This window comes from Colletes latitarsis, chromosome 2 (assembly GCF_051014445.1).
Source record: "Colletes latitarsis isolate SP2378_abdomen chromosome 2, iyColLati1, whole genome shotgun sequence".
In the NCBI taxonomy this organism is placed as follows: domain Eukaryota; kingdom Metazoa; phylum Arthropoda; class Insecta; order Hymenoptera; family Colletidae; genus Colletes; species Colletes latitarsis.
The window spans coordinates 26,205,325-26,232,247 of record NC_135135.1 but is presented as its reverse complement, the minus strand read 5'-3'; the positions used below and the strand labels follow the sequence as shown (position 1 = coordinate 26,232,247).

The 26,923-nt window shown below is 38.6% G+C and overlaps 3 protein-coding genes across 8 annotated transcripts; 2 read left to right on the top strand and 1 right to left on the bottom strand.

Annotated features, from left to right (window-relative positions):
- Nucleotides 1–502: 502 nt before the first annotated feature.
- Nucleotides 503–2,410, top strand: LOC143351565 (uncharacterized). 2 transcript variants are annotated; one of them, XM_076783235.1, is made up of 4 exons: nucleotides 503–882; nucleotides 957–1,051; nucleotides 1,226–1,440; nucleotides 1,518–2,410. In XM_076783235.1, exons 1-4 carry the CDS (start codon nucleotides 807–809, stop codon nucleotides 1,819–1,821), a joined length of 690 nt encoding a protein of 229 aa, XP_076639350.1. In that variant the 5' UTR covers nucleotides 503–806; the 3' UTR covers nucleotides 1,822–2,410. The 2 variants fall into 2 exon arrangements, with proteins under 2 accessions (XP_076639350.1, XP_076639349.1); XM_076783234.1 differs by having other exon boundaries at nucleotides 510–886; nucleotides 961–1,051.
- Nucleotides 2,411–2,442: 32 nt separating this feature from the next.
- On the bottom strand, nucleotides 2,443–26,923 carry LOC143351564 (arylalkylamine N-acetyltransferase 1). Of its 3 annotated transcripts, none has more exons than XM_076783230.1 (4): nucleotides 11,801–12,261; nucleotides 8,067–8,334; nucleotides 4,526–4,742; nucleotides 2,443–2,959 (listed from the first exon to the last, which is right to left on the bottom strand). In XM_076783230.1, exons 1-4 carry the CDS (start codon nucleotides 11,903–11,905, stop codon nucleotides 2,761–2,763), a joined length of 789 nt encoding a protein of 262 aa, XP_076639345.1. In that variant the 5' UTR covers nucleotides 11,906–12,261; the 3' UTR covers nucleotides 2,443–2,760. The 3 variants fall into 3 exon arrangements, with proteins under 3 accessions (XP_076639345.1, XP_076639347.1, XP_076639346.1); XM_076783232.1 differs by lacking the exon at nucleotides 11,801–12,261 and adding an exon at nucleotides 24,592–24,859 and having other exon boundaries at nucleotides 2,455–2,959; XM_076783231.1 differs by lacking the exon at nucleotides 11,801–12,261 and adding an exon at nucleotides 26,785–26,923 and having other exon boundaries at nucleotides 2,457–2,959.
- Nucleotides 5,619–26,431, top strand: LOC143351568 (uncharacterized). 3 transcript variants are annotated; one of them, XR_013081768.1, is made up of 5 exons: nucleotides 5,619–5,890; nucleotides 15,368–15,549; nucleotides 15,737–15,790; nucleotides 21,812–21,982; nucleotides 26,122–26,431. XR_013081768.1 is itself a non-coding variant. In XM_076783240.1 (4 exons), exons 1-4 carry the CDS (start codon nucleotides 5,842–5,844, stop codon nucleotides 21,827–21,829), a joined length of 303 nt encoding a protein of 100 aa, XP_076639355.1. In that variant the 5' UTR covers nucleotides 5,619–5,841; the 3' UTR covers nucleotides 21,830–23,031. The 3 variants fall into 3 exon arrangements, 2 of the variants coding, with proteins under 2 accessions (XP_076639355.1, XP_076639354.1); XM_076783240.1 differs by lacking the exon at nucleotides 26,122–26,431 and having other exon boundaries at nucleotides 21,812–23,031; XM_076783239.1 differs by lacking the exons at nucleotides 21,812–21,982; nucleotides 26,122–26,431 and having other exon boundaries at nucleotides 15,737–16,670.

Below are 26,923 nucleotides of genomic sequence, written 5' to 3'. Positions count from 1 at the left end.
TAATATTGATCACTATAAAGTATTTTAATGATTTAAAAAAATGCAATAGTTTACTTGTACTGTACTCCGCTGGCTTGAAGGCCCGTGGCAGGAATGCGAGAAAAGCGGAAGAGGTACACGTATTCCCACGTACACATTGAACTCTGGTTCGCTATTCGTCGTGGCAGTTACATACACATGTGGACTGTCTGAGAGCAAGGGAGCGAGATAGATAAATGGCGGTCCAACTCCTCTTGCCCCTGTGCCGTCCCGCGGGACATCAGGACAGCTGAGCACAGTATCCTTGCACGAGAAAAAGGCACAACGTATTTACATCCCTACTCTTCCTGCAGTCCGCTGATTGGCTGTCACCGATCTTCGTCACCGTTTTCGACCAATAGCTGTGAGTCAACGAACTGGAATAGGAGTGGGGATGTAAACACGCTGTGCCTTCTTCCCGCGGAAGCACGGTACTCGTAGCTATGTATTAGGGCGAGTAATGGTATAAGCATGAAATGCAGCAAGCGTCGTGTAACAAAAATACGACTTGAAATGAGTTAAATATAAACCATAATTTTTATCACTACTTACTCGTTGACTTCCTTATTTTATTTCGCATTTACGATGAATATTGTAGAAAAATTTATGTAAAATTTATGATGATCATTCTCATACGAATGTGACATGTTCACGAAGTATACAATTCTGAATTTTCATCAGTTGACTAACGCTTCAAAGTAGTTATAATATGTATGTTATATTTTGATGTTTGTATTCTGTTAGTTATATTTTGGAGAATTTATGAATACACGAAGAATTTTTAACAAATGGCACATATCTTTCGCGCTTATAAATTCAAAATACCTATAATAATTCGTAATTACGGAAATTATAGTTCTTCTCGCAGGTTAGAATTGTAGAAAGTACCACATATTTTACTGAATTTACGAATAACCTTTAAATGTTTTCTGTTTTTTAAAGACCTAAATATAGTCATTATGAAATATTACGTGTCTCTCCAAATGCAACGCAAAAAGAAATAAAGGATGCTTATATTAAATTATCGAAAGAAGTGAGTCATTTTGTTTAACAGCTTCAGTGCTTCACAACACTGTTTCGAAAGACGTCACGAAAAATCTCAAACAACATTTGCTTATTATTTTTTTTCAGATTATTCGAACGACGAAATTTTTAAATATTTATGGAAAAACGCTTTGTACTTACATTATTTTTTACTTACAATTAGATGCACCCTGATGCTGGCAATAAAGGAAGTCATGAAGATTTTGTGAAGGTTAACGAAGCCTATACAATTTTGAGTAAAAAGAACAAAAGACATGAATATGATAGGAGTTTAAATTACAATGATGTAGTTTATGACGAAAACCCTTTTCGTCGAAACAATTATCAAAACCATTATCAAAACCATTATTATCAAAACAGAAGTTATGAATTTAGAAGGTATATTATAGGTGTATTTGTTTTATGACAATTATTAATGTTAAATATTTGTAAATGTATAAATAATTGGTTTATAGAGCTAATGCGCAATGGCAACGACGAAAAGCAACTGATTATCGTCAGAACGAAGAATCTATACGAATTATGAAAAGACTCTTTACAGTTGTTATATTTATCTTGGTCATGGAAGGATTTCTTAGTTACATGGTTACAAGAAACGACTCGCTGTATAGCAGACGCTCTGTGATAGAAAGGAACATAAAGGATGAGCTTGAGTATGCGAAGCTTCAGGAAGAGTCGAAAGATAAAACATTGACAGAGCAAATGGATCATTTTCGTGAGTTACAAGAAAAATATAACTTAGATCCTTACACTAAATAATGTGTAATAATATATTAGTAAATTAATAGTTATTCTAAATGAATTTCGTCTGTAACATACATTGATTTTAAAGTGTTCAAATCTCAAAACATATATTATGAGGTTTGTATCTTGTATAGTTTGTTTTGATTATTAAATATACTGTATATAATTGTACAATTTTAAAATGCCTTCTTAAATGTGTGATGAAATATGTTTCTAGATAAAATAAATTACTTTTATAGATTGTACTCAGTATTAATTAATAATTTATTATAGTTGAACGTATAATAAATTTAAGAAAAAATTGATTCGTGTTCCCAGAATATAAGTATTAGAGTGTAATTTATTTTCAATGGGAGAAAACAAATTTGTGGTAAAGTTTATTGGGGAAAAGTATATTGCTTTGTGTTATATAAACTTTGTAATTTTTTAAAATTATCAGGAATTTATAAATTATACTAATTTATAAAAACATAAATTACTATACCTAAAATATTGACTACACAGACGTACATTTCTAATTACATTTGACAAATCATGAAAATATTAGGAATTATATGAATTTCGATCAAATCTTTTCCTTATATGTAAGTCTATTACGATAGAATAGTAATAACAAATCCGTATTTTAAAAATGTTCAACAGTGAAAAAAATTGTAACTATTTTCAATCCGGTTTAAAAGTTCGTTTCGTTAAATGTATACATTTATGCACGTAGCAATAAAATAATTATCGTGATAATACGTTAATTCGTATAAAAGTAATAAATAAATTAAATCTTTAAAAAAAAAAAAGAAAATAGAGAAAAATGATCGACACTTTTGAATTGCCGCCAAAACAGATTAAACGAATGCAGACAGTTAAAGAGCAATTGTATAAAACGTTGGAGTGCGTTTTTCAAAGTTATCTTCGATTGCTAAACAGGTACTCGATTTCGAAAATAGATTATGCTGCCGTTCACAATTTCTTAACGTACGTAACGATCGACGTGTGCGGAAGTGCCGGTGAAAATACAGGCTTGCCATCTTCGTCGACATAATCCGCGTAAGGTAGTTCATATATCGGTTCGAAGCCTAATCCCGCGCAAAGTTTCCCGGAGAAGAAGGACGAACAGTCGGCACGTGTGAAGTCAAATCCTTTTTCCCGTCCAACTTCACTGCAAAATGAACATGTAAATTAACCGTATGTAAATATTTATTTATCATTTCTAGGGGTGTGATTATCGAATATCTCTGAATTATGAAATCCTCGAAATCTCAAAATCTTTCCGTGATTTTTGGTTAGCCCTCTCCCACTAAGCTCTTCTAGACCCACCATCAATTTACAGAAAACGCTATTTTCGAACAAAAAATCCAATACTATCTTTAATTACATTTAGCAACAACAGATCGAAAAGTGATAAGTGTGTTATGATACAGAACAATGTTGCAAATACAGTTTCAGTACTTTCTGTAAAATTGAGCATGAAGAGTCCCCCTCCTAAGGATTTTGGAATCTTAAATGAATTTATTTATTGTATATAAACGTTTTTACGTATACACTCGCATAAATAAATAATTACAGTGAACCAGATTATTTAGGTTAGGTTACTATCGAATAAAAATATTAATAAAGAAATTAGAGACCAAATCGTGCAAAAAAAATGATCTTGGTTTCGCATTTGCTGTGACGTCATTATACGGATGAAGTAGGCTACGTATACTGAGGTGCAAATTGTTAATATAAAGGTAGAAAGAATACAGGGTGTTCGACCATCCTTGGGAAAAATTTTTATAGGAGATCGTCGAGGCACAAAATAAGACAAAAGTCAAGAATATCAATTTGTCGATGGAGGAAAATATTAACGTTTAAAGTTCTGCCAGTTCTGAATTTTTTTCTCGAAAATGCCCAGGATTTCGGGGGTATGTCTATTCACCAAAAATGATTGTAATCGAGTCTCTCAACCGAAAATAATTTTTTCAGAACGATTTGAAATTATTTTTTTTCGTCGAAAAATTTAGGCGCCAAATTAGATTTTCGGTAAGGAATTTTTTTCTCGACAATACGTAGGATTTTGGGAGTATGTGTAATGACCAAAAATTATTGCAATTGACCCTCGCATCCAAATATAATTTTTCTAAAATGATTTGAAATTTTTTAATTTTGTCGAAAAATTTGTCCACCTACTCGAATTTTTTTCTCGAAAGTGCGTAGGAATTCGAGGGTGTATCTATTCACCAAAAATGATCGTAATTGACCCCCGCAACCGAAAATAATTTTTTCAGAACGATTTGAAATTGTTGAATTTAATTGTTAATAACTTTTTAACGAAGCCTCAGTCAAGAAATTTATATTCTTGATTTTCGGCTTATTTTGGCCTCCAGTATCTCCCATTAAAATTTTTCCCAGGGGTGGCCGAACACCCTTCTATAATCGGAAATACAGTTCCGGAATATTTCGGTAACCTTCTTGCAACGTTATTGCAATGTCTCAACAATTTTGTCGGAAATGTTACAGAAACATTGCTGTAATTGCACACGACCGTGGACACAGACGATGCGTCAGAAATATTCCTGTAATGTTTCGCGCTGCATAACGATTCTCAATTAAATGTCGTTTAGTTCGCGTTGCTGCGTCGTAGAATGCAAACTACTGATAAATAATATCGTCGTATTATTATTCTATGTCGTAGAATAATAAACTACTGACATTTAAATTGCAGCAACATAACAATCTCACTTACATCGTTTTTTCTATGAGAGCTTTACCGATCCCTTTGCCCCTCCAGCTCAAGTCTACGGAGATTATCCTAATTTCCAGGATACTCAATCCCCGGTACTGCCCGTCGCTGTTCACGTTCTTGTCAACGTAACGCAGTAACCTGAGAATCTTCTTGAACTTTGGATTCTCGCAAGCGGTCACGTATTCCGGTTCCTCGTCGCTCGGCGGATCCATCTTCCCTGCGTAACGATCAAGTGCAATTTATCGTTTAATTAGAAACAAAAGAAACCATAATAATAAGGTAATTTGCTATTCATATCAATCTATTCATACATTTAATTCCAATAATACGTGGTCGTCCTTTGTCGTAAACGTTTCTAATTATTCACATCGTTAAATAATGCGTCAAGTACAACGATCGTGAATAAAAATAATTACAAGCTACGAGTTATAAATTACACTCGGTTGTTGCTAGACCATTAAATTGCGAACGAACCTGAACAGATCTTTGAATTGGGAAAATAATATTACTGCGTTACCGGATCTGTTTTAAGTCTTGTATATCAGATCCTAAGACGTGACGCTATTAATGGTTCGTTGAATAGCATCCAATTACAGGATAGTTTATTAATACATAATTAGTTTAACAGATTGTTCGAACGATTAATAGCGTCGCGTCCAACGCAGGATCTGCTAGATAAGCGATAAATCTAGCCAGCAGATCCGGGATGAAACGAAGTAATAGCACTTCGTACCGAAACTGTTTGCCGGTTACGAGGACGTAACAGTTTTTTAACCGTTTGAGAGTTCGAAGGGTTCAGACGCGACGCTTTGAACATTGAATAAAATTTTCACAACTCGTGGCAGTGTATCTGCAATAATATTCATAAATAATTTCAACATTCGCGACTGGCGCGCTACAGATGTCTAATAAGAAACATTGTTACAAGTCATAAATTCAACCAGCATATAGTACGTATTTGCATACTCATAGTGAACGGCATACGTAAGTATATTCTATTCTAAAGGTCTCTAATTACCATGAAACACGAAGTTTCTCGATATGCACAGGTTGCACATCAATGACGACTTCAGACTGCAACGCCATCTTTAACCCCAAACGGATATTGGTTCAAAATTCGTTCGTGCTCGGCCTGCGTCGTATTCGCGACATAACCTCAGTTTTTATTTTTTCGAAATTTCTCCACCGCGTCGTGAATCATAACGTTTCCCTTTGCCAATCAAATAAGTCGCAGATTGAAGAAAATCGTTCGAATAATTAATACGGACAACCAAGGTGCTATTAATGGTAATTACTCGTTCAGTTACTTTAGCCTGATGAAACGTCTTATTGTAAGGAAATCAGCCTCGGGTGCTTACGTCGAAGGTAACTCTTTAACGTCCACTTTGCATTCGAAATGACAATTTGCGACCGTTTTGCGGCAGACACGAAGTCGTTCATCATTCGACGACGGGAGTCTGTAATTTGTCGCGCGAAACGAGTTGCGGAATTAGTATTCTTTGCGTTGCATTAGAGGAACGCCCAAACTAAGATACAAGGTTATGCAAAGTAACATTCCCGTAAAAATTCCATATTTTATAATATTTATTGCAACTTTATTTGTCTCTCGAAGTTTTGGCATTTCTTGAACCGAATTTTTTAATGTTCAAACACCTTCGAACATGTTCAAGTCTCGAACGAATCATAAATTTCTCCTTTTTTCCGTTCGACGATTATAATGAATCGAAGGGACGAAAAGTAGAAGACCACACGATAGCGTCGATATTTGTTGTTATATCTTCTTATGGATATCGAGTTGACTTTTATAATCTCAATAACACGCGACTAACTGGATCTGTCGATAGATTAATGTAATTACCGCGATTGCGACAACCGGTAGCGATTAATAAGCCTCACTCTAGCTCGGTTACTCGTACAATAATTTATGTAACGTTTGAACAGTACCGTTTCGTAGTAGGTGTGTCCCTCCCCTCCCCGTTTCGTAACTATTTTTCCATACGATTTTTGCGGCGAACAGTGACGGCAGCTGTTTGCGCGTGTTTCGACGCAAGGAAAAAAAAAAAAGAAAAAACTGTTAACCGATTTACAAGGCCTTCCCATCGCGATTCTCGTTATCGTTCGCGTTGATCTATTTCGAATCAAACGACGGCGGCCTCCAAGTACGTGCATCGGCGCACGGGCAAATATTTTGCAGTCTGCTGCACACACGCTGCATCCGTGCGAGGGAATTAAATACGGTATTCAAAGGAAATAAATGAAATGCCCATTTTTGGTATCGCCTGGAAATGAAGAATTCATGCATGGGTCTTTTAGAGTGTCTCCCAAGGAACAAAAAATGTCCTTATCGCTTTTCCGAGAAACGATGGGAAAGTTGTCAAAAATACGTTCAAAGTATGAATCTGATGATAATGGAACTTACGTATACAGGGTGTTCAGCCACCTCTGGGAAAAATTTTAATAGGAGATTCTAGAGGCCAAAATAAGACGAAAATCAAGAATATCAATTTGTTGATGGAGGCTTCGTTAAAAAGTTATTAACGTTTAAAGTTCCGCTCGTTCTGAATTTTTTTCTCGAAAATGCGCAGGATTTCGGGGATATGTCTACTCACCAAAAATTATTGTAATTGAGCCCCGCAACCGAATATAATTTTTCCAGAACGATTTGAATTTTTTTTTTTTTCGTCGAAAAATTTGGGCGCCTAATTAGATTTTCGGTAAGGAATTTTTTTCTCGAAAATGCGCAAGATTTTGGGGGTATGTCTATTCACCAAAAATGATTGTATTTGACCCCTGCAAACGAAAATAATTTTTTTGGAACGATTTGAAAAATTTTTTTTTCCCCAAAAAATTTCACACATACTCGAATTTTTTTCTCGAAAGTGGAAAGGATTTCGGTGGTATGTGTGTTTACCAAAAATGATTGTAATTGAGCCCCGCAACCGAATATAATTTTTCCAGAACGATTTGAATTTTTTTTTTTTGTCGAAAAATTTAGGCGCCTAATTAGATTTTCGGTAAGGAATTTTTTTCTCGAAAATGCGCAAGATTTCAGGGATATGTCTATTCACCAAAAATGATTGTAATTGACCCCTTCAACTAAAAATAATTTTTCCAAAACGATACGTAAGTTCCATTATCATCACATGCATACTTTGAACGTATTTTTGACAACTTTCCCGTCGTTTCTCGGAAAAGTGATAAGGACATTTTTTGTTCCTCGTGAGACACTCTAAAAGATCCTGCATGAATTTTTCATTTGCAGGCGATGCCAAAAATGGGCATTTCTTAACACCCTCCTTTCGAGAGCGAGCTCGTCATCGGTGTAAATGCTGAACGTTTCAGGTCGGTGTGTCATCGTTTCCCCGCTGAAAATACCACGTTCCCGAGTAGGAGACCGCGCGATTAACCCAGATATATCAGGAACTACGTAAACAGAACCGTAGACCGAGTCTTCTCGCAAATAACGTAACGAGCGTCGAAAACAACGGTCGATCTTTGACACAGTTATTCCGGAACGCACGCGTTCAGGTCAGATTCTTACCATTTAACACAACACCCACTATAGCGCCGCTGTTCGAGACCGCCATGAAGCTGAGATTGTTCTCCACCGCCGACATGCTGCAATACTCCTCCAGCTCGAGGCAGGTGCTGTCCTCGCCTTCCGGTATCAGCTGGATGGAGTGATTGAGCGGCTCGTCCCTGAAGAAGAACCTCCTGAGGAACTTGAGTATCCTGAGCTTGTCATCCTTGGTCACCGTTTGGATGTGGTAGTCCATGCCAATGCTTTCGGTGTCCGGCAAATCCGCCAGCTGGAACAACATGGAGGAATAAAATACAGTAGCTTTAACACTAAATTTACGGTACTCGTCAATTTTACGCATTCAGATTATAAACTTGACGTTATAGGACTCATAAGTATTATTTGTTAGCAATTTATGTTGAATTAAATTGATGTTACGATATGGATGTATACTCTAATTGAAAGAAAAAACTGCATTTCAATGCAACTGTCAACGTAGCAAATTATAATGAAAATATGCGCATCGAGTGTCCGTAAACCTAGTGTTAAGAAGTTCAATTAGTAGCTTAAAGCATATAAATTGAATTTTAGTGGTTTTCTTCTCAGTCAAGTCCACTTGGATATAAACTGTAACACTCTGTATCTCTAATTTGTAAGTAAAGTCCACTTAGATGCAAGCTATGATACTCTGTGCTTAGATAGTTTCATAAACTAGCTTTGAAGGGGGTAAAGGGTTACTAAGAAAGAAAGCTACTAAATTTCATTTGTACTGACTGAATCGCCTAACTCGATCACCTTAGGTTACACGTAAATTGTTTGTTATATGTAAAAGTACAAGTGCTAATTGAACTAGGACTTGGACAAAAGTATCAACGCGCAGTACAATAGTTGAATTTTGTGTTATTTTGCTTTGTACGAAGATTACTTTGAGTTTCTTAAGTGGAACGTGTAAAAATCTCTCAAGGTGCACGGGCTAAGCAATCATTATTAACGAAATGTTTTTCAACATAACAAGAATCCGCACAATACTTGACTGATCCCCGAATCCAAACACCAAGTATTTATAAACATGTCCAGCACGACCGAATTTATTGCTACGCAAAATAATATTAGTTTCACCGTAGAAGTGAACGTGACAAGTCACCGTAACCGGTGAAATTTTTTAGGCAATACTGTAAAGCTAGATGTGATATTTGTGGTCGTTTGTTGTTTTATTACTTTCTTTTGGAGCAGCTTAAAATGCTAAGTTTGTCGCAAACTACCAGCGATAAGACAGGAAATGTCGTATCATTATCGCATGTAATGTTGTACGACTTTTGTTACACATAATTTTTCATAAATTAAACAGTTAATAAGTAATTTAAAGTGGGTCGAGTTAGATGACTCACTTGGTTCGGTCACGGTGACTACTTCAACACGTACGATTAAGCAATATTCAATTATCATTTTGGTTAATTTTTATTCACTGCCTCCATAGGCCAATATAATGTTCTGTTCGTTTATTAGACTTTGGAAGGTCTTAAAGGAACTCTTTGAGTTGTGTGTAAAATGATTAATCTACTATTTCAATTTAGAGACAGTGTAGAATCTACTATTTTAATTTAGAGGATTGTAGATAATTCATTTTAGGGTACAAAGTGGTTTATTTTTGTACATGCAATTATACAGGCTGTTCGGCCATCTGTGGGAAAAATTTTAAGATAGAGGCCAAAATAAGACGAAAATTAAGAATACCAATTTGTTTATGGAGGCTTCGTTGAAAAGTTATTAACAATTAATTTCAAAAATTCTAAATCGTTCTGGAAAAATTATTTTCGGTTGTGGGGTTCAATTACAATCATTTTTGGTGAATAGACATACCCCCGAAATCTTGCGCATTTTCGAGAAAAAAATTCAATACGTGCAGAACGTTAAATGTTAATAACTTTTTAACGAAGCCTCCATGAACAAATTGCTATTCTTGATTTTCGTCTTATTTTGGCCTCTAGAATCCTTCATTAAAGTTTTTCCCATGAGTGAAAAAAAATTAAGAAAAATGGTTAACTTCAGATTTCGGGACTTTTGCGTCGAGGTCTCATTTGTAAGACCGTACGCGTTCTTCCCTTCTTCGATAAACCACTTAACGCATTTCGCTTTCCGTACCAATGAATAAATCATGGCTAATGCCTCGGTTAGACGATAGCTCGTTAGATCCGTGTATTTCGTTTTGTCGCGTTTGCATGTAACAACCAACGCGTACCGTTGGTTTCTTTTTGGGACCGTTCGACTCCCACGAGTATTATTCATAGGGATACTCGAAGGAACGTTCGCCAATGCGATCTAACGATTTCACCAATGCAGCATGCCGTCGCGGTTCAGGCAACCCGGCCGTATCTGATCGTACAAATTCTCGGTAACAGTATATCGCGCAACGCCACGTGCGTATGGAAATGTAACCCGATGCAACATTGACAATAACAACAATTCGTTGTTTCTCCGACGAACGGGAATTGAATTAGCGCTTTCACGCGCTGCAATTAACGTGGCCTGGTGCCGCTACTCAAGATGCGTTCTCGTTCTGGCATTTCATCCCGAATTAGTTACCGCGCAACATAGTTCTAAGTCTGAAATTGATTTACGCGCGACGAGAGAATCTAATCTTCTTCTTTTTAAATAGTAAAATTATTCTCGAGTTAGAATGCATGTTCCAAGCTGAACAAAAATTCTCGCGTCACCACCAAGTCTGTACAAATTATATTCTTCTTGTTAATTCATTGTTTAGACGAGTACTCGTTCGATCAAATATTTTCATCGACGAAGATAGTTACGGTAGATGCATTTGGTTGTATCACGACGAAGATGCCATTTAACGAGCGATAAAATTTTGCTGAATGTCCTTTCGTAATTATTAACTTCCCGTAACGACGTCTCACCTTGTCTCGCGCTGTAACGTTTCATCGCTAGCAACGAACTCGTTCTTTTGCTTTATCGTCCGTACAATCGTCTCTGTAATAATCGTAAATTGTTTTCCACGCGTAATATGTTGGATGCAACGAGGAAATTAAGGACAGCGTACGATTGTCTTCTCCACGACTGCGTATAGAATCGAACAAATTTTTGTAAACACCGTAACATCGAAAGTAGTAGTAGTCACTCTTAAACGTTCCATTTTAATTATCTTAAAAAACATATTCATCCATTTTGAACGACAGTGTACGAAACTAGCGAACGATTCTCCATAATTTTGTTGATTTCACGAGCAACGTACATCGGATCCTGGAAGCCATTTTTGTCGTTGCTCGTCAAACGAATAAATCTCCACCGCTCGCTGTTAAATGAAATTAATTTTGCGGACGTCGACGAGAAATTTCGGAAGAATCGTATTTAACACTAGATTTATGAGCATTGATCGCACGTATACTTATTGAAACCTTTCATGTTGACGATTATCTTAACAAGTCAAGCATAGCGTAAGTGTCGCTGTTAAAATATTGCATCAAAAAGATAGGTTTATTTCATAAAACTCGTCATGATACAAAGTCCTGCCACTTTTCCATGACGAGTATACTCATCAAACACAGCTAACTGGTTAAAATTTTTCTTTTAATTAGAATATGTAATCATGCCATTGCATCAAACAAATTCAACATAAGTTGTTAAAAAATAATATTTACGCGTTCTGCAATTTTAAATATGAGATCTGACATCCGTGAAATTGACGGCTTCCGTAAATCTAGTGTTAAAAATGTCCGTTTTAAAAAGTTGTACGAGCTTACCGTGTACTTTTTCTTTTTCTGCATATCTTTGGCGAAGTTCGTTTGTATCTTGGTGCCCTCGATACGATCGGAGCTTCCCAGATCGGACGTAAATATCGTTTCCATGGCGAATAAATTCGATACGGGTTTTCTGTACGGTGCGAATAAACCTTCACGCGACGAGGTCCGGTGCGAAATTCGCGAGTCGATCGAATGGAATCCCGAAGACGTTCGCTCGCGATCGAGTTGATCCCGATGAAACGTTCGATAGGTCACTGAATGTAGAAACACCGGGAGACTTTGCTAATAACACGATGCTCGTTGTTGACGACGACGTGTGGTAATCTAACACTGCGCTTTGTGATAGGACGTCGTCTGTCTTATATACGCTCAGTACGGGCAAAAGCCATTCTTACAGGGACAGGCGAATATAGTTTAGGATACCGTCGATCGAGAACATCGCGATCCAGAACCTGCGCGATCGCGCCTCCGGTTTTTTCATTTTTATCTGATATCTCTGCTCGAGGCGATCGCTCATTTTTATTCCCAGGAAAAACGGTCATTTTTAAGAATAATCGATTTGCATCTTTTAGAACCGGAAAAGATACTTTACATAACGCCCGCGCGCGCGCGCGAGCACGCTCACGTTCATGTTCACGTTTATTCGCCTTTTCTGTTAATTTTTGTTTGTCAATTATCGGGACTGAAACTCACGTTATATATAATTTATTTGATATATATATATATATAATTTGAGCCGTTTGATCATAGGTATCAAATTTATCATCCCAATTAGCATAATTAACATTATTTAAGAAATAATATGTTTTCGTTGGCTATGATTGGACTTACATTAAAAATCAATGTAATGGCGTTTTCAATTCTTAAAAAAGCATAAATCCACAGGAAAACTAAATTTCCCTTGAAATAAAAATAAATGCATACACTTTAATGTTATAAAATCAAAAAAATATTCAACTTTTATTCTTTGTTAAATAATTTTTACATTAAAATTGATATTGATTTATTAATTATTATCCAGTCTTCTCCAGTTTGTGTATGAGAGGGGGATTTAAATGGATTTACGCTACTTTCAAAATGAACGGCTCATTTATTCGAGCGTCTCGAAAATATGAAAGAGAAAAATTAACTTTGATTAAGTTTAAGTAATTTGTAACAATAGCTGGAACTATGGAACTATGGAACTTTGTAACATTATGGTCAGTCGAGCCATTTTTCTGCCCTTTGCGAAGTCCAAAAATTCTCCACCTTGGAATCGTCTGCATTGGCGAATAACAAAATAACGTACGACGTGTATGTATCGTGAAAGTGAAAAAACTGTTCCGTTAATGGTGCTTAATGAGTGTAATTGTTTAACAGTCATCATTAAAGAAGATGTTAATTATAGAGATAAAGTATAGAATTAGCTCCGTTTTAATTTGATCTGTTTCGTTAAATAATGTATCCTAGGTATACTATTACTGTTCTTCGAGCATTTAATTAAGCATAATATCGCGTGATATCGATTAAGGATAATAGTTTTAGAGTTTCGTACCGTTAAATGGAAAAGAATCGTAACAGCGTACGTATGTATAGAAAATCGATGCTTGAAACTTGAAAAATACGATGAAATGGAATTGACAAACGTATCGAGTAGGATGAATGTCAGTGAAATGGAATAAGAGGTCAACTGGGTAGCTAGGGGGATAAATAGAGTGGGCAGTGTTTTGTAATTTATCGATCTGAAGCAGAAATTATAGTCTCCGCGGTATGCAAAACCAAAAGGGTAGGCAGATAATCGCGCGTTACGAAAATACAATCTTCATTTAAACGTTTCGACTCCATTGTTCGCGAGGTCTGCACGACGATTATGCATATAAAGTAAACTCGTATGGTTGCTATGTTGCTATATATTACGTTGTTTTTATATACAGTAGAACCTCGATTATTGCAAGGAAATCGAGGCTGAAAATTCTTTGAATAATCAAGGCGACTTGTCGACAGCTTACAACGGACGAACCACTCGTGCAATTATCGAGGTTCTATTGCATCAACTTAACTTCAACGTCTCAGCGTTTTGCAAGAAAGTATAAACGAAACAATCAGGACGATTTCGTAGATAAAGAGGGCAAGAAACATTTTATTCGATCGGGCAGTTGCACTTTTAAATAATAATTTTAGCGGCGGCGTTTAACACTAGATTTACAGGCATTGATCGTTCATATATTTATCGATACCTTTCATGTTGACGATTACCTTAAAATACGATTTTACTTTTAATTAGAATATACAGGGTGTTCGGTCACTACTGGGAAAAATTTTAATGAGGAATTCTAGAGGCCAACATAAGACGAAAATCAAGAATACCAATTTGTTGATGGAGGCTTCCTTAAAAAGTTATTAACAATTAAATTAAAAAATTTCAAATCGTTTTGGAAAAATTATTTTTAGTTGAAGGGGTCAATTACAATCATTTTTGGTGAATAGACATACCCCGGAAATCCTACGCAATTTCGAGAAAAAAATTCAGTACGAACGGAACTTTAAACGTTAATAACTTTTTAACGAAGCAATCAAATTCAACATAAGTTGTTAAAAAAATAATATTTATGCGTTCTGCAATCTTTAATATGAAATCTGATATCCGTCAAATTGACGGCTTCCGTAAATCTAGTATTAATGAAAAACGACGGTTTCTCGTTCTGTGGTACTCGTTCTCGATCTTCTGAACGTGCGACTTATTCTCACCGCGTACTCGCCGATGGTCGCGTCCTAGGGCCCCGTCGTAATTCATTCCCGACAGAACAGTGCCGAGGGAAAATCTAATGTTCCGGACAGATTTGTAACGTGCCTTGTAACGGCGTTATCGTGCGATATCGCTCGATGCAAATGCAAACGACACGGTAGAAATAATGTGCGTCGAGGTACACGTTCGGCTTCGTTCGCCGCACGCGATCGACGTTTAATAGAAATACGAGAAAAAAGAAAAAACCCGCGGGTGAAATTACTATCCACGTCGATTACTTTGCGTTTATATTGTAAGACCCTGACGCACGCGAGGATGACACTGTGCAAGAACGAACGGTATCAATTAAACGACCGTATCCTCGAATCCGCTGTTCCTCGAAGGTAATGGAGCCGCATCTGAACCGTCGCGGTTTTTCAATTCGTAAGCGTTATAATTAAATACGAGCATCAGACGGATCGCGAGACCGTTTAACGTGCGTATCAAACACGCCTTTTAGTCGTCCAACGTTTTCCTCGAACCTTAAACGACGAAGAATTAACACCCTGTTGCGATCCGTTACGTTAATTACATTAATCAATTATTCAGTCATTGGCAATATTTATAGGGTCTTCTCATTTCAATTCTCAATTTTTTCTACCCGCTCGCTGTTCGTGACCCGTATGTGAGTTATATCGCTGTGCTATCGGATACGCCGCTGAGAGACCGGACAGCGAACGCGTTAGAACCGCGAAAATTTACCGTTATCGAGATATTTGTAATTTTAATGGGAAATGCTCCATAATTCCAGTCTCGAAAAGAGTTTGCACCCGGAAGTTTCAATGTATCATTGCTATTCGCAGGAATTCTTCGAATGGACTCGAGAATGCTTCCTGGTAATCTCTTAATTCGTCGTTCGAGTTCAGTGTACACAGACTCCATCGAAAAACGATTCACCGGCGTGTTGACCGACGTTTCCGGCTACACCGAAAACCGATTAAGGCTCGCTGCGCGGCGGATGTTTCGGGAAATCGCGCGGTACAAGGTACGCTTCGACGAAAAGGTTTACGTAAAATCGACACGCGCGTCGTTTAAATGCGAAACGAGGGGGACGTGTATCGATCAGCGCGACGATCGAGACTGGAAAGCTATTAATTTCATTAGAAAAGTTTTTCGATAAAAATGGTAACCGAGCAACGAATACTAAAATTCGATATCCTTTAAAATTACAGATTTCAGTATCTTCAAGAGGACATTCTCCACCTTCGAACCGAGTACACAGGCCTGTAAGTACATCAATCGTCGTGGCATCCACACAAGAAACTCGTTATCTGGGAATCAGACGGCATCGAAAGAGCGACCTCAGAGGAAACGTTTGGTCAAATTGGTCAAGGCGTTGGTCTGTCGTCGAAGTATCTGATAGCAAACGTTAAATCGCGAAAGAGAAACGAGTCGGTTTCGACGTCGAACGATTCGTTATCGGTGCTCGAGCGAGACAAAGGAGCTGGCCGACAAGGCGCGAGACGCACGTATTCTTGAACTCAAGGTGCACGCGGGTTGTTTACCCGCGAATTATGCAACCTCGTACGAATCGTACGAAACGAGCCAACGTGGCTGGTCGCGGAACTGTCGTTGATCTAAAACCGCGAAGGTCGACGACGAGAACCGTGGCCATACCTTAGGTGGCAGTCAATGATGTCGATCACTGGCTCCTGGGCATCGCGTTATCGCGCTATACACGCGTATCCTTTCCCGGAAGGATACTCGAAACCCGGATAAAAATACGAGCAGCTTCGTCACGTGACGTTTCTCGGAATAAAAATCGCGATCTTGACCCATTTTTTCGTACGTATTTCCTCCAGCCGCGCGTATTACAGGGACATCCTGGCGTCTCTATCGTCCGGCGATCGTTCGCGTATCGCCGAGTCCTTTGAAACGGTCTCGTACAATGCGAATACAATCACCGCGTTTCTAAGCAGCCTTTGATCACGAGGAACGATAAACGAGAGGCGGTCGCTGACGGGCACGAGAATGAAATATAACAATCGTTTGTTCGTTCCTAGAATCCGTTCGAACCGGATTCGGTAGCGGGCGTTGGAACGCGATACGACTTCCGCTATGGACGGCGCGATTTATTGGTATCGAAGATGGGCAAACTGTATTGCGTAACGAATAAGAAACAGTCCTCTTACTCAATTTGAAGTTCTTGGTCGCCCCATTGCAATTGATTTAAACTTATTTTCTTTGGTATTACGCGAAACGACCGAAATTGCACGCATGCATTACGATAAAATGTTTCTGTATTCTTGACCTCTTTTAAAATTCAATTTATAATGTACGACTCGATCGAACGAAGGTCGCGGATAAATCATTTTATTGTGTGTTTATTCGTCATCCGTAATTGGTAGAAACTTTTTCCCATCCCTGGTTAGAATTGATTCGCAGAGGGCAGTACTAATTGCGCGATCTCTATGAGAACTGCACAAAGAATATTTAATAAGCGATACTATTATCGCTTCTCTATGCTAGATAAATTGTCTCCATCTTTATTTTGCCTGAACTGGTGTAGCAAATCAACGAATCCCCAAACAGTGCTCAGGAATATTCGAGAAATTCAACAATTAGCCACAAATCCTTCGAATTATTATATCACCGATTGCAAACGTACAATATTAATACCAGCAATGGCCATTAAATAGGCTCAAAGTCTGTTTTCACGATAACTGATCGCACGGATAATGATCGTGACGAGCATAAAGATTGAAAAACAATTATTTGTTACAACTAATCGAAGAATATCTTTTCCCCCCAAGGAACGAAACGAAGTTTGAACGAAATTTGTCCCTCTGCAATTGTTTTTCCCGCGCCAGGAACGAGTTCTAGTCCACATAATTCCACGACACTGACCTTTCGCTCGATTTCCGCCCCCCTCGCCCATGAGGTTTTCTATCGTGATTTTTCATCGCGTGACGTTCTATCGTGTCTGGTAATTTTCGCGTCGATCGCGCCTCTCGTCGACTAATTTGTTACAAACCGTGCGACCGGTTTCGAGATGAAACACGATAATAACGGGAACAATCTCGACCGACGTACGATGCTTTATCATCGATAGATAGATTTTATTGATTTATGGAATATGAAAAGCTGAGAGTATGTTGTGTCTTCCATTCCAAACAGACAACGTTCCACACAGTGTCTGAACAAGTTTATTTAACGTGAACGTTTCGACCCCTCGATTTTGGTCCTAAAAGATTAATGGTCGAAACGATTATATTAAATAGACTATGCTATAAGCCATTACTGCATTGGTTTCTTTGAATCAAGTATCAATTTTACGGTTTACAAAAAAATTATTGCAGTGCATTATTGTAAACGATCTCTATGATTGCAGGAGAGCCTCGACCATTGCAACGGGTTGACAAGTGGAAGGGGATGGTCACTCATTGTTAGTAACGAGCAAAGTTGGAGGAGGGAAGTAACTGCCAGTAGTGGAAATATACTGTGCGAGTGGGGTTTCTTCTTATTGGATTGGTTCCCTTCATTGTTGCATGAACCTCGAATGTTGCAGCAATTTTCATTTCCGTTTTTCTGCAATAATCGAGTCTCTCCTACGATTTAAATCCTGTTTTCGATTAGAAAATGCTTCCATCTGCTATAATTCTTCTCCAAAGATGAATATTTTTTTAACAAAGGGCGTCTTATACAAGGGTGTTTGGCCACTCCTGGGAAAAATTTCAATAAGAGATTCTAGAGGCCAAAATAAGACGAAAATCAAGAATATCAATTTCTTGACTGAGGCTTCGTTAAAAAGATATTAACAATTAAATTAAAAATTTTAAATCGTTCTGGAAAAATTATTTTCGGTTGCGGGGGTCAATTACAATCATTTTTGGTGAACAGACATACCCCCGAAATCTTGCGCATTTTCAAGAAAAAAATTCAGAACGGGTGGAACATTAAACGTTAATAACTTTTTAACAAAGCCTCCATCAAGAAATTGGTATTTTTGATTTTCATCTTATTTTGGCCTCTAGAATCCCTCATTAAAATTTTTCCCAGGGGTGGCCGAACACCCTGTATAAATTGCGTTTAGTATTAAGTGTAAGGGTTTACAAGGGATCGCAAGAGTAATTGCGTTTAATAATACACACACGTGGGGCATTGAATCATAAGACAGAAAGTCCTCCGATTGGTGGAACGACATTGGCGACTCCCAATTGCTAGAATGTGGCATTTCCAATGTCACTTCGCCAATCGGACGCCTAGTGCCATATACGCGCCATGGCCTCGCGACAAATTCAATGTCCCTTGCCTTCTAACTCTATCTCTTTCATGAAGTTATTGAAATTATAGAAAGAGTAGATTCGACGACTCGCTAGTTACATTTACATGAAAATTGTATAGATCCCTTGGTACTCGACATAACAAATGTCTACTGTATTTGTCTACGTCCATTTTTCATGGGGGTTTTCCGTAGCATACGCCGTAAATGCATGGAAACTCCAATGATTAACTACTTACAATAGCGTCGAGAAGAAACGGGGCGGCGAAGATTTATTTTAGAGTTTATTATTGGCATCGACGTTGCCATAAGCTCTCGCGACTTCGTGCTTTGGCGAACCCGTCACGTTTCCCGATAATAATAATTATTCATCGTCGATGATTCCTCAGCCGTGAACCGTTCGCGAGACCTCTTTGCTCGCCGCGAGACTGAATCGCTTTGAAAGGCGCAGAAGGATACGCGTATCGAATGTACCGTTATTTAGGACACGGAGTAAGTTGAGCTGGATACGTTACTAAAAATCAATCTGCATAAGAATGGCCGAACAAGCGCGGCGTAAATTACTTCATTCGAAAATTTTGTATAGTAGTTGAGGATGAAGTTAAAACATTACTCATGTAGTAGAGGGTTAATTGGTTCTAGACCTCTTTGGTAGTACGCAAGCTCGTTGTTATTCTACATGAAACTAAAAATAATATAAAACTTCTCTGTTAAACAGTAATGGCGTTATCGAAGAAACTCGAGCGATTCATTTATCCAAAAGAAGCGAAGAAAATTCATTTTAATTACTGTTATTCGAGGTTTTAAAACATTTTGGAATTTTTGACGAGAGTTTCAAAGGTTTTAATGCCTCCTATTGACGTTAATGTCTCAATCTCCTAATTTATATCGCGAGAAAATAAATAATGGATTCCGATGGTGAATTGTTCGTTGAATAATTCGCTACCGGTGACCTATACATTGTTGTCCTCATTTTAATTGTTTCTAATTGAAAAAATCCGCGAGTCGTGTCGGTCGATCATTGATATACTTCGTGACGTAACCACCCACCCGTTAAGAGATCACGGTACACGGTACGCGAACATAAATGATTCTCAATCGAGTGTCAGAGGCGGTGCCAGATCCGTAAGCGGCAAACCAATCGGAATAAAGTACACCTTCTCCTGCATTAAATCGCCGGTAATTGAATGTGAGTTCCCTTCGCGGTAAAGTCGAGTATAAAACACCTGACTTTGAAAAGTTAAATCCATTATCGACCCTATAATTCTTTCTATGCTTCACGTTCGAACGATCAGCCCTTACAGTTCTAAATCAGTCGAATTTTATTCAAAATATACGAATTACTCTAACAATTTAAACGACACGAACAATTGTTTAGCTGAGCATTTTTTATTCGAGCGATAGTAGAGCTTGTGAGTATAATAAGAGACAGACTTGACCCCTTTTTTCAAACGCAACGCAACCCCCAAAGTGGAGGTTTTACGATTTTGACACGAGAGAAAATTGTCAAGGATTTAATTTCAAGTCGTATAGTGCAATAATTATCGTAGGTTGTTAGGTTCATTTTTGTGTTTCTGAAGATCCAAAATTCCAGTTGCCCAAATTTTGTCAAAGTACTCGAACGACTCGGCATGGGATAATAAAATATCGATCGACACGTTGCGAACGTTGGATTATTCCGGATCGCCTTGAGATAAACAACGCAACGTGTTCTGCGTAATAAATCCATTAGTTGACTTAGAGACGTATTAGTTACCATTGAACCCCCTACCGTGCCTTGGAATCGGTAATTGTGATTTACACGAGAAGTTGCACGGGATACGCCTTCGACTGATGTCAGTCTACCGATATACAAGCTGTTAAAAAACTTGTGCTTCTCAAAACACGATCTCTCTTAGAATAGTGATATAATAATCCATGTTTCATAAGTATACAAACGGTTGTACGAACATACTTCCCTTCCATATCAATTGGGCATTATTTAAGCCCAATTTAAGGTGAAAATTATATTTATCCTTAACAATCTCTGTAAACTTCTATGAAGAAATGAAAATTTAATGACTATTCAAAAGTTTTAGGTAGAGGTAGCTTCGCAGAAGGGAACCAGAAGGGATGGAAAAGATTACTGACCAATCCAGACTCGAGACGTAGACAATAGAGGGTTGCTTAGAAGTTAATCAACAATCAACGAAGGTCTCGGTGGAAGTGGGTGGTCAAATGGTCGCGTATTAGTCAACCAGAGCATATTGCCCGACGATCGACTCAAATCTCGTTAGTGGAACGATAGGTAGCATAGCGAACCCTGTGGGGGGTGAACCTGTAATAGGACTATGCACACTCATATGGTCTTTGCCCCCGAAGAAGTTTACGCAGGAGGTCTGGAACAGGAATCATTGCCAGAGGGTAATGACTATCCATTTATGGGGAGACTGGCCTCAGCACTGTCCGAGCTTTTGCGAGGAAACCGTCCCCTTGCAGAGAATTCAAACTAAAACTAAAGCTAAAACTAGTAGGGAGAAACAGCAATTTACTTCTTCCCATTACTCACAATTTCTACTTCTACCAATGTCCAAGTCAGCTCTAATATAATTTGGCTGGTGGATCACTCACAGTTTCTACTTCTACCAATGTCCAAGTTAAACTCAATCAAATATAATCCGGCTGTTACGTCTGTTCATTACAGTTTCTATTTTTACTAATGTCCAAGCCAAATCCAATTAAATATAATTTGGTTGTTACGTCTGTCCATTACTCACAGTTTCTACTTCTACCAATATCCAAGTCAAACTCAATTAAATATAATCTGACTGGTAGATCTGCTCATTACTTACAGTTTCTACTTCTACCAATATTCAAGTTAAACTCAATCAAATATAATCTGACTGTTACGTCTATTCATTACAGCTTCTACTTTTACTAATGTCCAAGTCAAATCCAATTAAATATAATTTGTTACGTCTGTCCATTACTCACAGTTTCTTCTACCTACCACTTATCTCAGAAATTTTCTTTTTGTTTGTTAAAGGTTCCAGGAGTGACCTAGTTACCGGGGACTTAGGCGCCGGATGTTGTGGAAACAATCGTCCAGGATGTAAAGATAAAGGAAAGTGTTCCAGGTAGTTCTGTATGCTTGATGAAACGTTGATTGGTACGCGGCATGAATGAACATTTTGTGGCGGAAATATTTGTATTCGAGGTACGTAAAGCGATCACCTAGTGCATTCGATCGGACGTGTATATCGTTGCAATCGAGGCTAATCTCGTTTAGCGTTCGATGCTGTGGCGGTCGCGCTCGTTTTAGAGCTCGTTTCTAAACCAAGTTGGAAGATGTTGAGGGACTGAAACGCAGTACCCAGGACCGATTTCCCAACATTTCATAGACGATGAGATATTTAATCGAGAAGTAACGTTATTTTAAGAGGCACGTTCGACGATAGGAAAACTGTAATTCGAATCACTCGTTTCTAAGATTTTACGATCGTTGCTGTTTTTTCTTTTTTTTTTTTAATGGAGTTTGTGCAATTTTTTCGTATTTCTATTGATCGTAAAATGACAAATTTAATTACCTACCACAGGATATACGAGCGTTCCGGTCGTTTTATCTTACGACATTCGCATCGATACATATTTTCTAATGTTATCGAACAGTTTATGAATTCGTACTAAAATGTATGTTTACTACGATACGCGTCATTGAATGCGATAATAGGGTGTTTAGTTCGTTAGTGTAGAATTGCAGGAGCTACGCAGACTATCAAATTTCTACGACGTCGCATCGCAAAAAAGAAAACTCTACTGCGACTGTGTTTGATGACAGCGTTTAACGAAGATAATAATGAGTGGGAGGGGCAAGTGTACACTATTATTTAGTTCACGATTGCTATAGTAAACAATTCTGCAACGTAACGATATAGAAAAACACGTCGTCATCCTTAAGTTGACAATGCAATGGAAAACTTCTGTCGTAGGAGCTATGATACTTTCAAACTCGTTAACTCCCCTAACATCTTTTTATATTGTTTCAATCCACGCGCCATAAGTTGAAAATCGCGAGAATTGAGAATCAGATTGAGAAAAATGTCTCCTTACGATTTTATCGAGACTGTAAATGAAGTGTATGGCCTTAGGAAGAATCCATAAAGCGACACGCGGCCATTAAATGTCAAAAGGTTCTCCACCTCTGGCATAGACTCTGTGGCTTATGTATAATAATCGGTTCTACCCGTTTAACATGTAGAATGCCAAGTTGTATGAACCACATACCAAATACGGGAACATATCTTAAAAAGTATTTTAAAACAGTATTTTTTTCGACAAAAAATTCACATATGATATACAGGGTGTTCGGCCATCCCTGGGAAAAATTTTAATGAGAGATTCTGGAGGCCAAAATAAGTCGAAAATCAAGAATACCAATTTGTTGATGGAGGCTTCGTTAAGAAGTTATTAACAATTAAATTCAAAAATTTCAAATTGTTCTGGAAAAATTATTTTCGGTTGCGGGGGTCAATTACAATCATTTTTGGTCATTACACATACCCCAGAAATCCTACGCAATTTCAAGAAAAAAATTCAAGAAAGTGGACAAATTTTTCGACAAAATTAAAAAATTTCAAATCGTTCTGAAAAAATTATTTTCATTCGTGGGGGTCAATTACAATCATTTTTGGTCATTACACATACCCCCGAAATCCTACCCACTTTCGAGAAAAAAATTCGAGAAGGTGTGAAATTTTTCGACGGAAAAAAAAATTTCAAATCGTTTTGGAAAAATTATTTTCGGTTGCAGGAGTCAATTACAAGCATTTTTGGTCAACAGACATACCCCCGAAATCTTGCGCATTTTCGAGAAAAAAATTTAATACAGGCGAAACTTTAAACGTTAATAACTTTTTAACGAGGCCTTCATCAACAAATTGATATTCTTGATTTTCGTCTTATTTTGGCCTCTAGAATCCCTCATTAAAATTTTTCTCAGGGGTGGCTGAACATCCTGTATTGTAGAGGGACTTAAAATATATTTGATTTTATTTTGAGGGGTCCACCAGAACTTTTTATTAAGAAGGCTCACGAAGAAGTAGATTCTGAGAAATCCTGAATTACACTGTTATTAAGAGTATATTCAGCAGTACGTTTCATTTGTTTATACGCTCATGGAATAAAAGATTGCACTATCACGTATACATGACTTTAGTTTCGTACGAGGATCAGTATGTCATATAGGTCTGATAGCGAAAGTACGTCTATAATGCGTAATATAGACCTCGACACTGCGAAGAAGCATAAATAAATAAATAAATATGGATGAAAACGCGGTTCCATCAACCCCTTGGCCTGGAGAACCGGATGACCCGAGTCAGATCTGTGCTTAGCTTCCGTGGCGCCCGGGGGCAACATCGACACACGCCCCCCTTTGGCTATTAAAATAAACTATTAAAACAGACACTCCACGACCTTCGTTCTATCGCTTACGTATAAATCCGATAAAAAGATGAGGTCTGAAATTATATTCTTTCACTCTTTGAGAAGCTAGATAACTCTCCCTAATTGGAAAATTATCGACAATGGCGACCAAGTAAAAACATTTCTCTAGAACTCAAAGGTCTAGTGCTCAAAAGTCCAAAAGGTTGGGACAATTTCTACAAAATTTGTGCACCTCGACGTAACAGAAAGTATTTACTAACGCGATATTTATTTGTTTAGTGGTCGTTAATGGGAGGTCGGAAGGTCCCCCCAGTCGGCGTGCTCGCGATTTGGGGCACGCGAGCGGAAATGCCGGGCCAGGCGACGACTGTTCACACTTACGGCTTGCTTCGTCGCGCAGCGGATCGAACGAAAATCAAAGCAGGTGTTCGATGCGTCGGGACGCCGTTCCCCTCCCCCCAGCCACCTGACGAGCCCTCCCCGCTGCCGTCGTTGCGCCGGTGCACGTCGAACACGCGGAACTAGCGAGGATAGGATATTTTGTACTTCGGGCACGTACCGGTGCTCCGAAAGCGGAGCGTGTAATCGAATTACATGCCGACGACGCCGGGACGAAATTATTTCTCGTACAATAGCCGTCGACTTCGCGCAAGAATCTGCCTACTCGGACGTTCGGCTGGACGTTTCCACTCGTCGATGATAATTCCGTTATCGAGTGCACTCGACAACAACGTCATTGTTGCATCGAGATGAACATGGCGCGAACGCATTATCGAGACCGTTTTCATCAATTTTCATCAATTTTACTCGAATTTTCGCGGACCGCAGCGGGGTTTGGTAACTCTTTTAAGGCAGCCGCCATATTGGACAAAGATAAATCGAGCCTCCACACTGTGAAATATTTGTATCGATCGACTAACAATTTCGAGGGGATTTTTACGGTGGCCATAGTAAAAATTGAACGTGATCCTTTTGTTTATTTACTAAATTCAGATAGCTATGGCGGTGTTTATATCGTGATGTTAGAAAATGATTTTATAGCAGCATCTTGCGTAATAGTAATGTTATCTTATAAATGAAAGCAAAGTTTGCAAACATTCTGCTAATTTTAAATAGCTAAAAGTGCAAAGGTTGCAGTAAAGCTACGAGCATTGGATCGCGTAAAAGTAGGATTCGAGCAGAGTCGTCGAACCGAGTGGACCTTTTTGACTCCGGCTTTTCAGAAATATTTTTTACGATTAGTATTCGAACCCCGTAAGCCAACACTGGACTTAATCCTAACCTTAACTATTTGTATCGGCTAAAAGTGCAAAGGTTGCAGTAAAGCTACGAGCATTGGATCGCGTAAAAGTAGGATTCGAGCAGAGTCGTCGAACCGAGTGGACCTTTTTGACTCTAGCTTTTCAGAAATATTTTTTACGATTAGTATTCGAACTCCGTAAGCCACCACTGGACTTAATCCCTTAACTATTTGTATCGCGGCTTATTCTGTCGGAGTAGCGCGCGTACAGTTGGCGTAAGGTCTCGTGTCGCTAAAGTCGATAAGAGTGTAGTTTAACCTTCTATAATCTCTCGTAACTCCAACGTTACATACCTCTCTAGAGTTCTAGCCTCTGATAACCCTATCATCGATACGCATCTATTTTTTAAGCAACACTGCAGCGCGCAAACAATCTATTTACAACTGTTTTACACATGTAGATGGAAATTCGTGTTTCTTGAGATTAACCTACGTAAGTTTTGCAGTTCAATCCAACCCTTTTGCAAATCATATTCACCTTTTCAAATTCAGGGGTTGAAGTGCCCCTGCCAAATACGATTGCAAATACTTCTTTAAAAGATGAAGAGTCTCGAAATGTTCCTCAACGTTTGAGAATTATTTTTTAAAATGAATCCTCTCGATTGTTGCAGCGAATCCCCTAATATTCTCGGCTGGAGCGCGACGCTGGCGTTTATTTCCGTTCGCGGCGACGATCGGGCCGGAAATAGACGGGGCGTAGGATCGAGGAGGACACTCTGCCAATGTCGCCGATGTGTTTGCACAGCAACGATGGACATTGGACGGCGTACAGTGGGTCTCCGCGCTCCCGAGCATCGTCCTCGCGGAAAATATATCCCCGGTTCAGCGGAACGTTCGTCTTTGGGCACGCCAGCCTTACGCGGTGCCCAATAAATCCGGTGATCTGATTATTCCGGCACGCGAGAAAATCGATGTATCGTTACGTGCGAGAATGTCGTCGGCAGCTCGAGTTTTTCAACAATGTTGCCTTTATCAACGTTTTATCGTTACGGGCGCGTAGGCTTCAAAGAAGAAGTAATTAGATCGAACGAAAGAGGCAAATAGATATTGGGGACGACGACACTGAGGAACGTAAACCTATCAGATCACTCGTTTGCACAAACGTAATGAATTAAGTTCGATAGTATTAAGTTAGAGTTGATTTAGAATGCATCCACGGGGTCTGGAGCAAAGACGGTAATTTCTGGTCTCGAGAGGAGTGGTTTTTAGCCTCAATCCCGTGGATATTGTTTTAACGAATTAACCTAGGCGTGAGATACGCGTTCGTTGCCTACCTGGATGCCTCGACGGTGATTTTTAGTCGGTTTTTCGACGTTTCGAAAGAACGAAACACACGCGTCCCCTTCGGTCTATCGCCAACTACGCACTGCCAACTCCCGGGAACAATGTTCGAGCAATAGGGAGGGTCATTAC

What these genes read in the sequence shown, in the direction of transcription:
- LOC143351565 (XM_076783235.1), top strand. Translation starts at nt 807, where the DNA reads ATGGCACATATCTTTCGCGCTTATAAATTCAAAATACCTATAATAATT. An exon ending in ATATTAAATTATCGAAAGAA is followed by an intron (nt 1,052 to 1,225) that starts GTGAGTCATTTT and finishes ACTTACAATTAG; the next exon opens with ATGCACCCTGATGCTGGCAA. An exon ending in AGAAGTTATGAATTTAGAAG is followed by an intron (nt 1,441 to 1,517) that starts GTATATTATAGG and finishes ATTGGTTTATAG; the next exon opens with AGCTAATGCGCAATGGCAAC.
- LOC143351568 (XM_076783239.1), top strand. Translation starts at nt 5,842, where the DNA reads ATGAAACGTCTTATTGTAAGGAAATCAGCCTCGGGTGCTTACGTCGAA. An exon ending in CTCGGGTGCTTACGTCGAAG is followed by an intron (nt 5,891 to 15,367) that starts GTAACTCTTTAA and finishes TGCTATTCGCAG; the next exon opens with GAATTCTTCGAATGGACTCG. An exon ending in GGGAAATCGCGCGGTACAAG is followed by an intron (nt 15,550 to 15,736) that starts GTACGCTTCGAC and finishes TTAAAATTACAG; the next exon opens with ATTTCAGTATCTTCAAGAGG.
- LOC143351564 (XM_076783230.1), bottom strand. Translation starts at nt 11,905, where the DNA reads ATGGAAACGATATTTACGTCCGATCTGGGAAGCTCCGATCGTATCGAG. An exon ending in AGAAAAAGAAAAAGTACACG is followed by an intron (nt 8,335 to 11,800) that starts GTAAGCTCGTAC and finishes ATGTTGTTCCAG; the next exon opens with CTGGCGGATTTGCCGGACAC. An exon ending in GCTCTCATAGAAAAAACGAT is followed by an intron (nt 2,960 to 4,525) that starts GTAAGTGAGATT and finishes TTCATTTTGCAG; the next exon opens with TGAAGTTGGACGGGAAAAAG.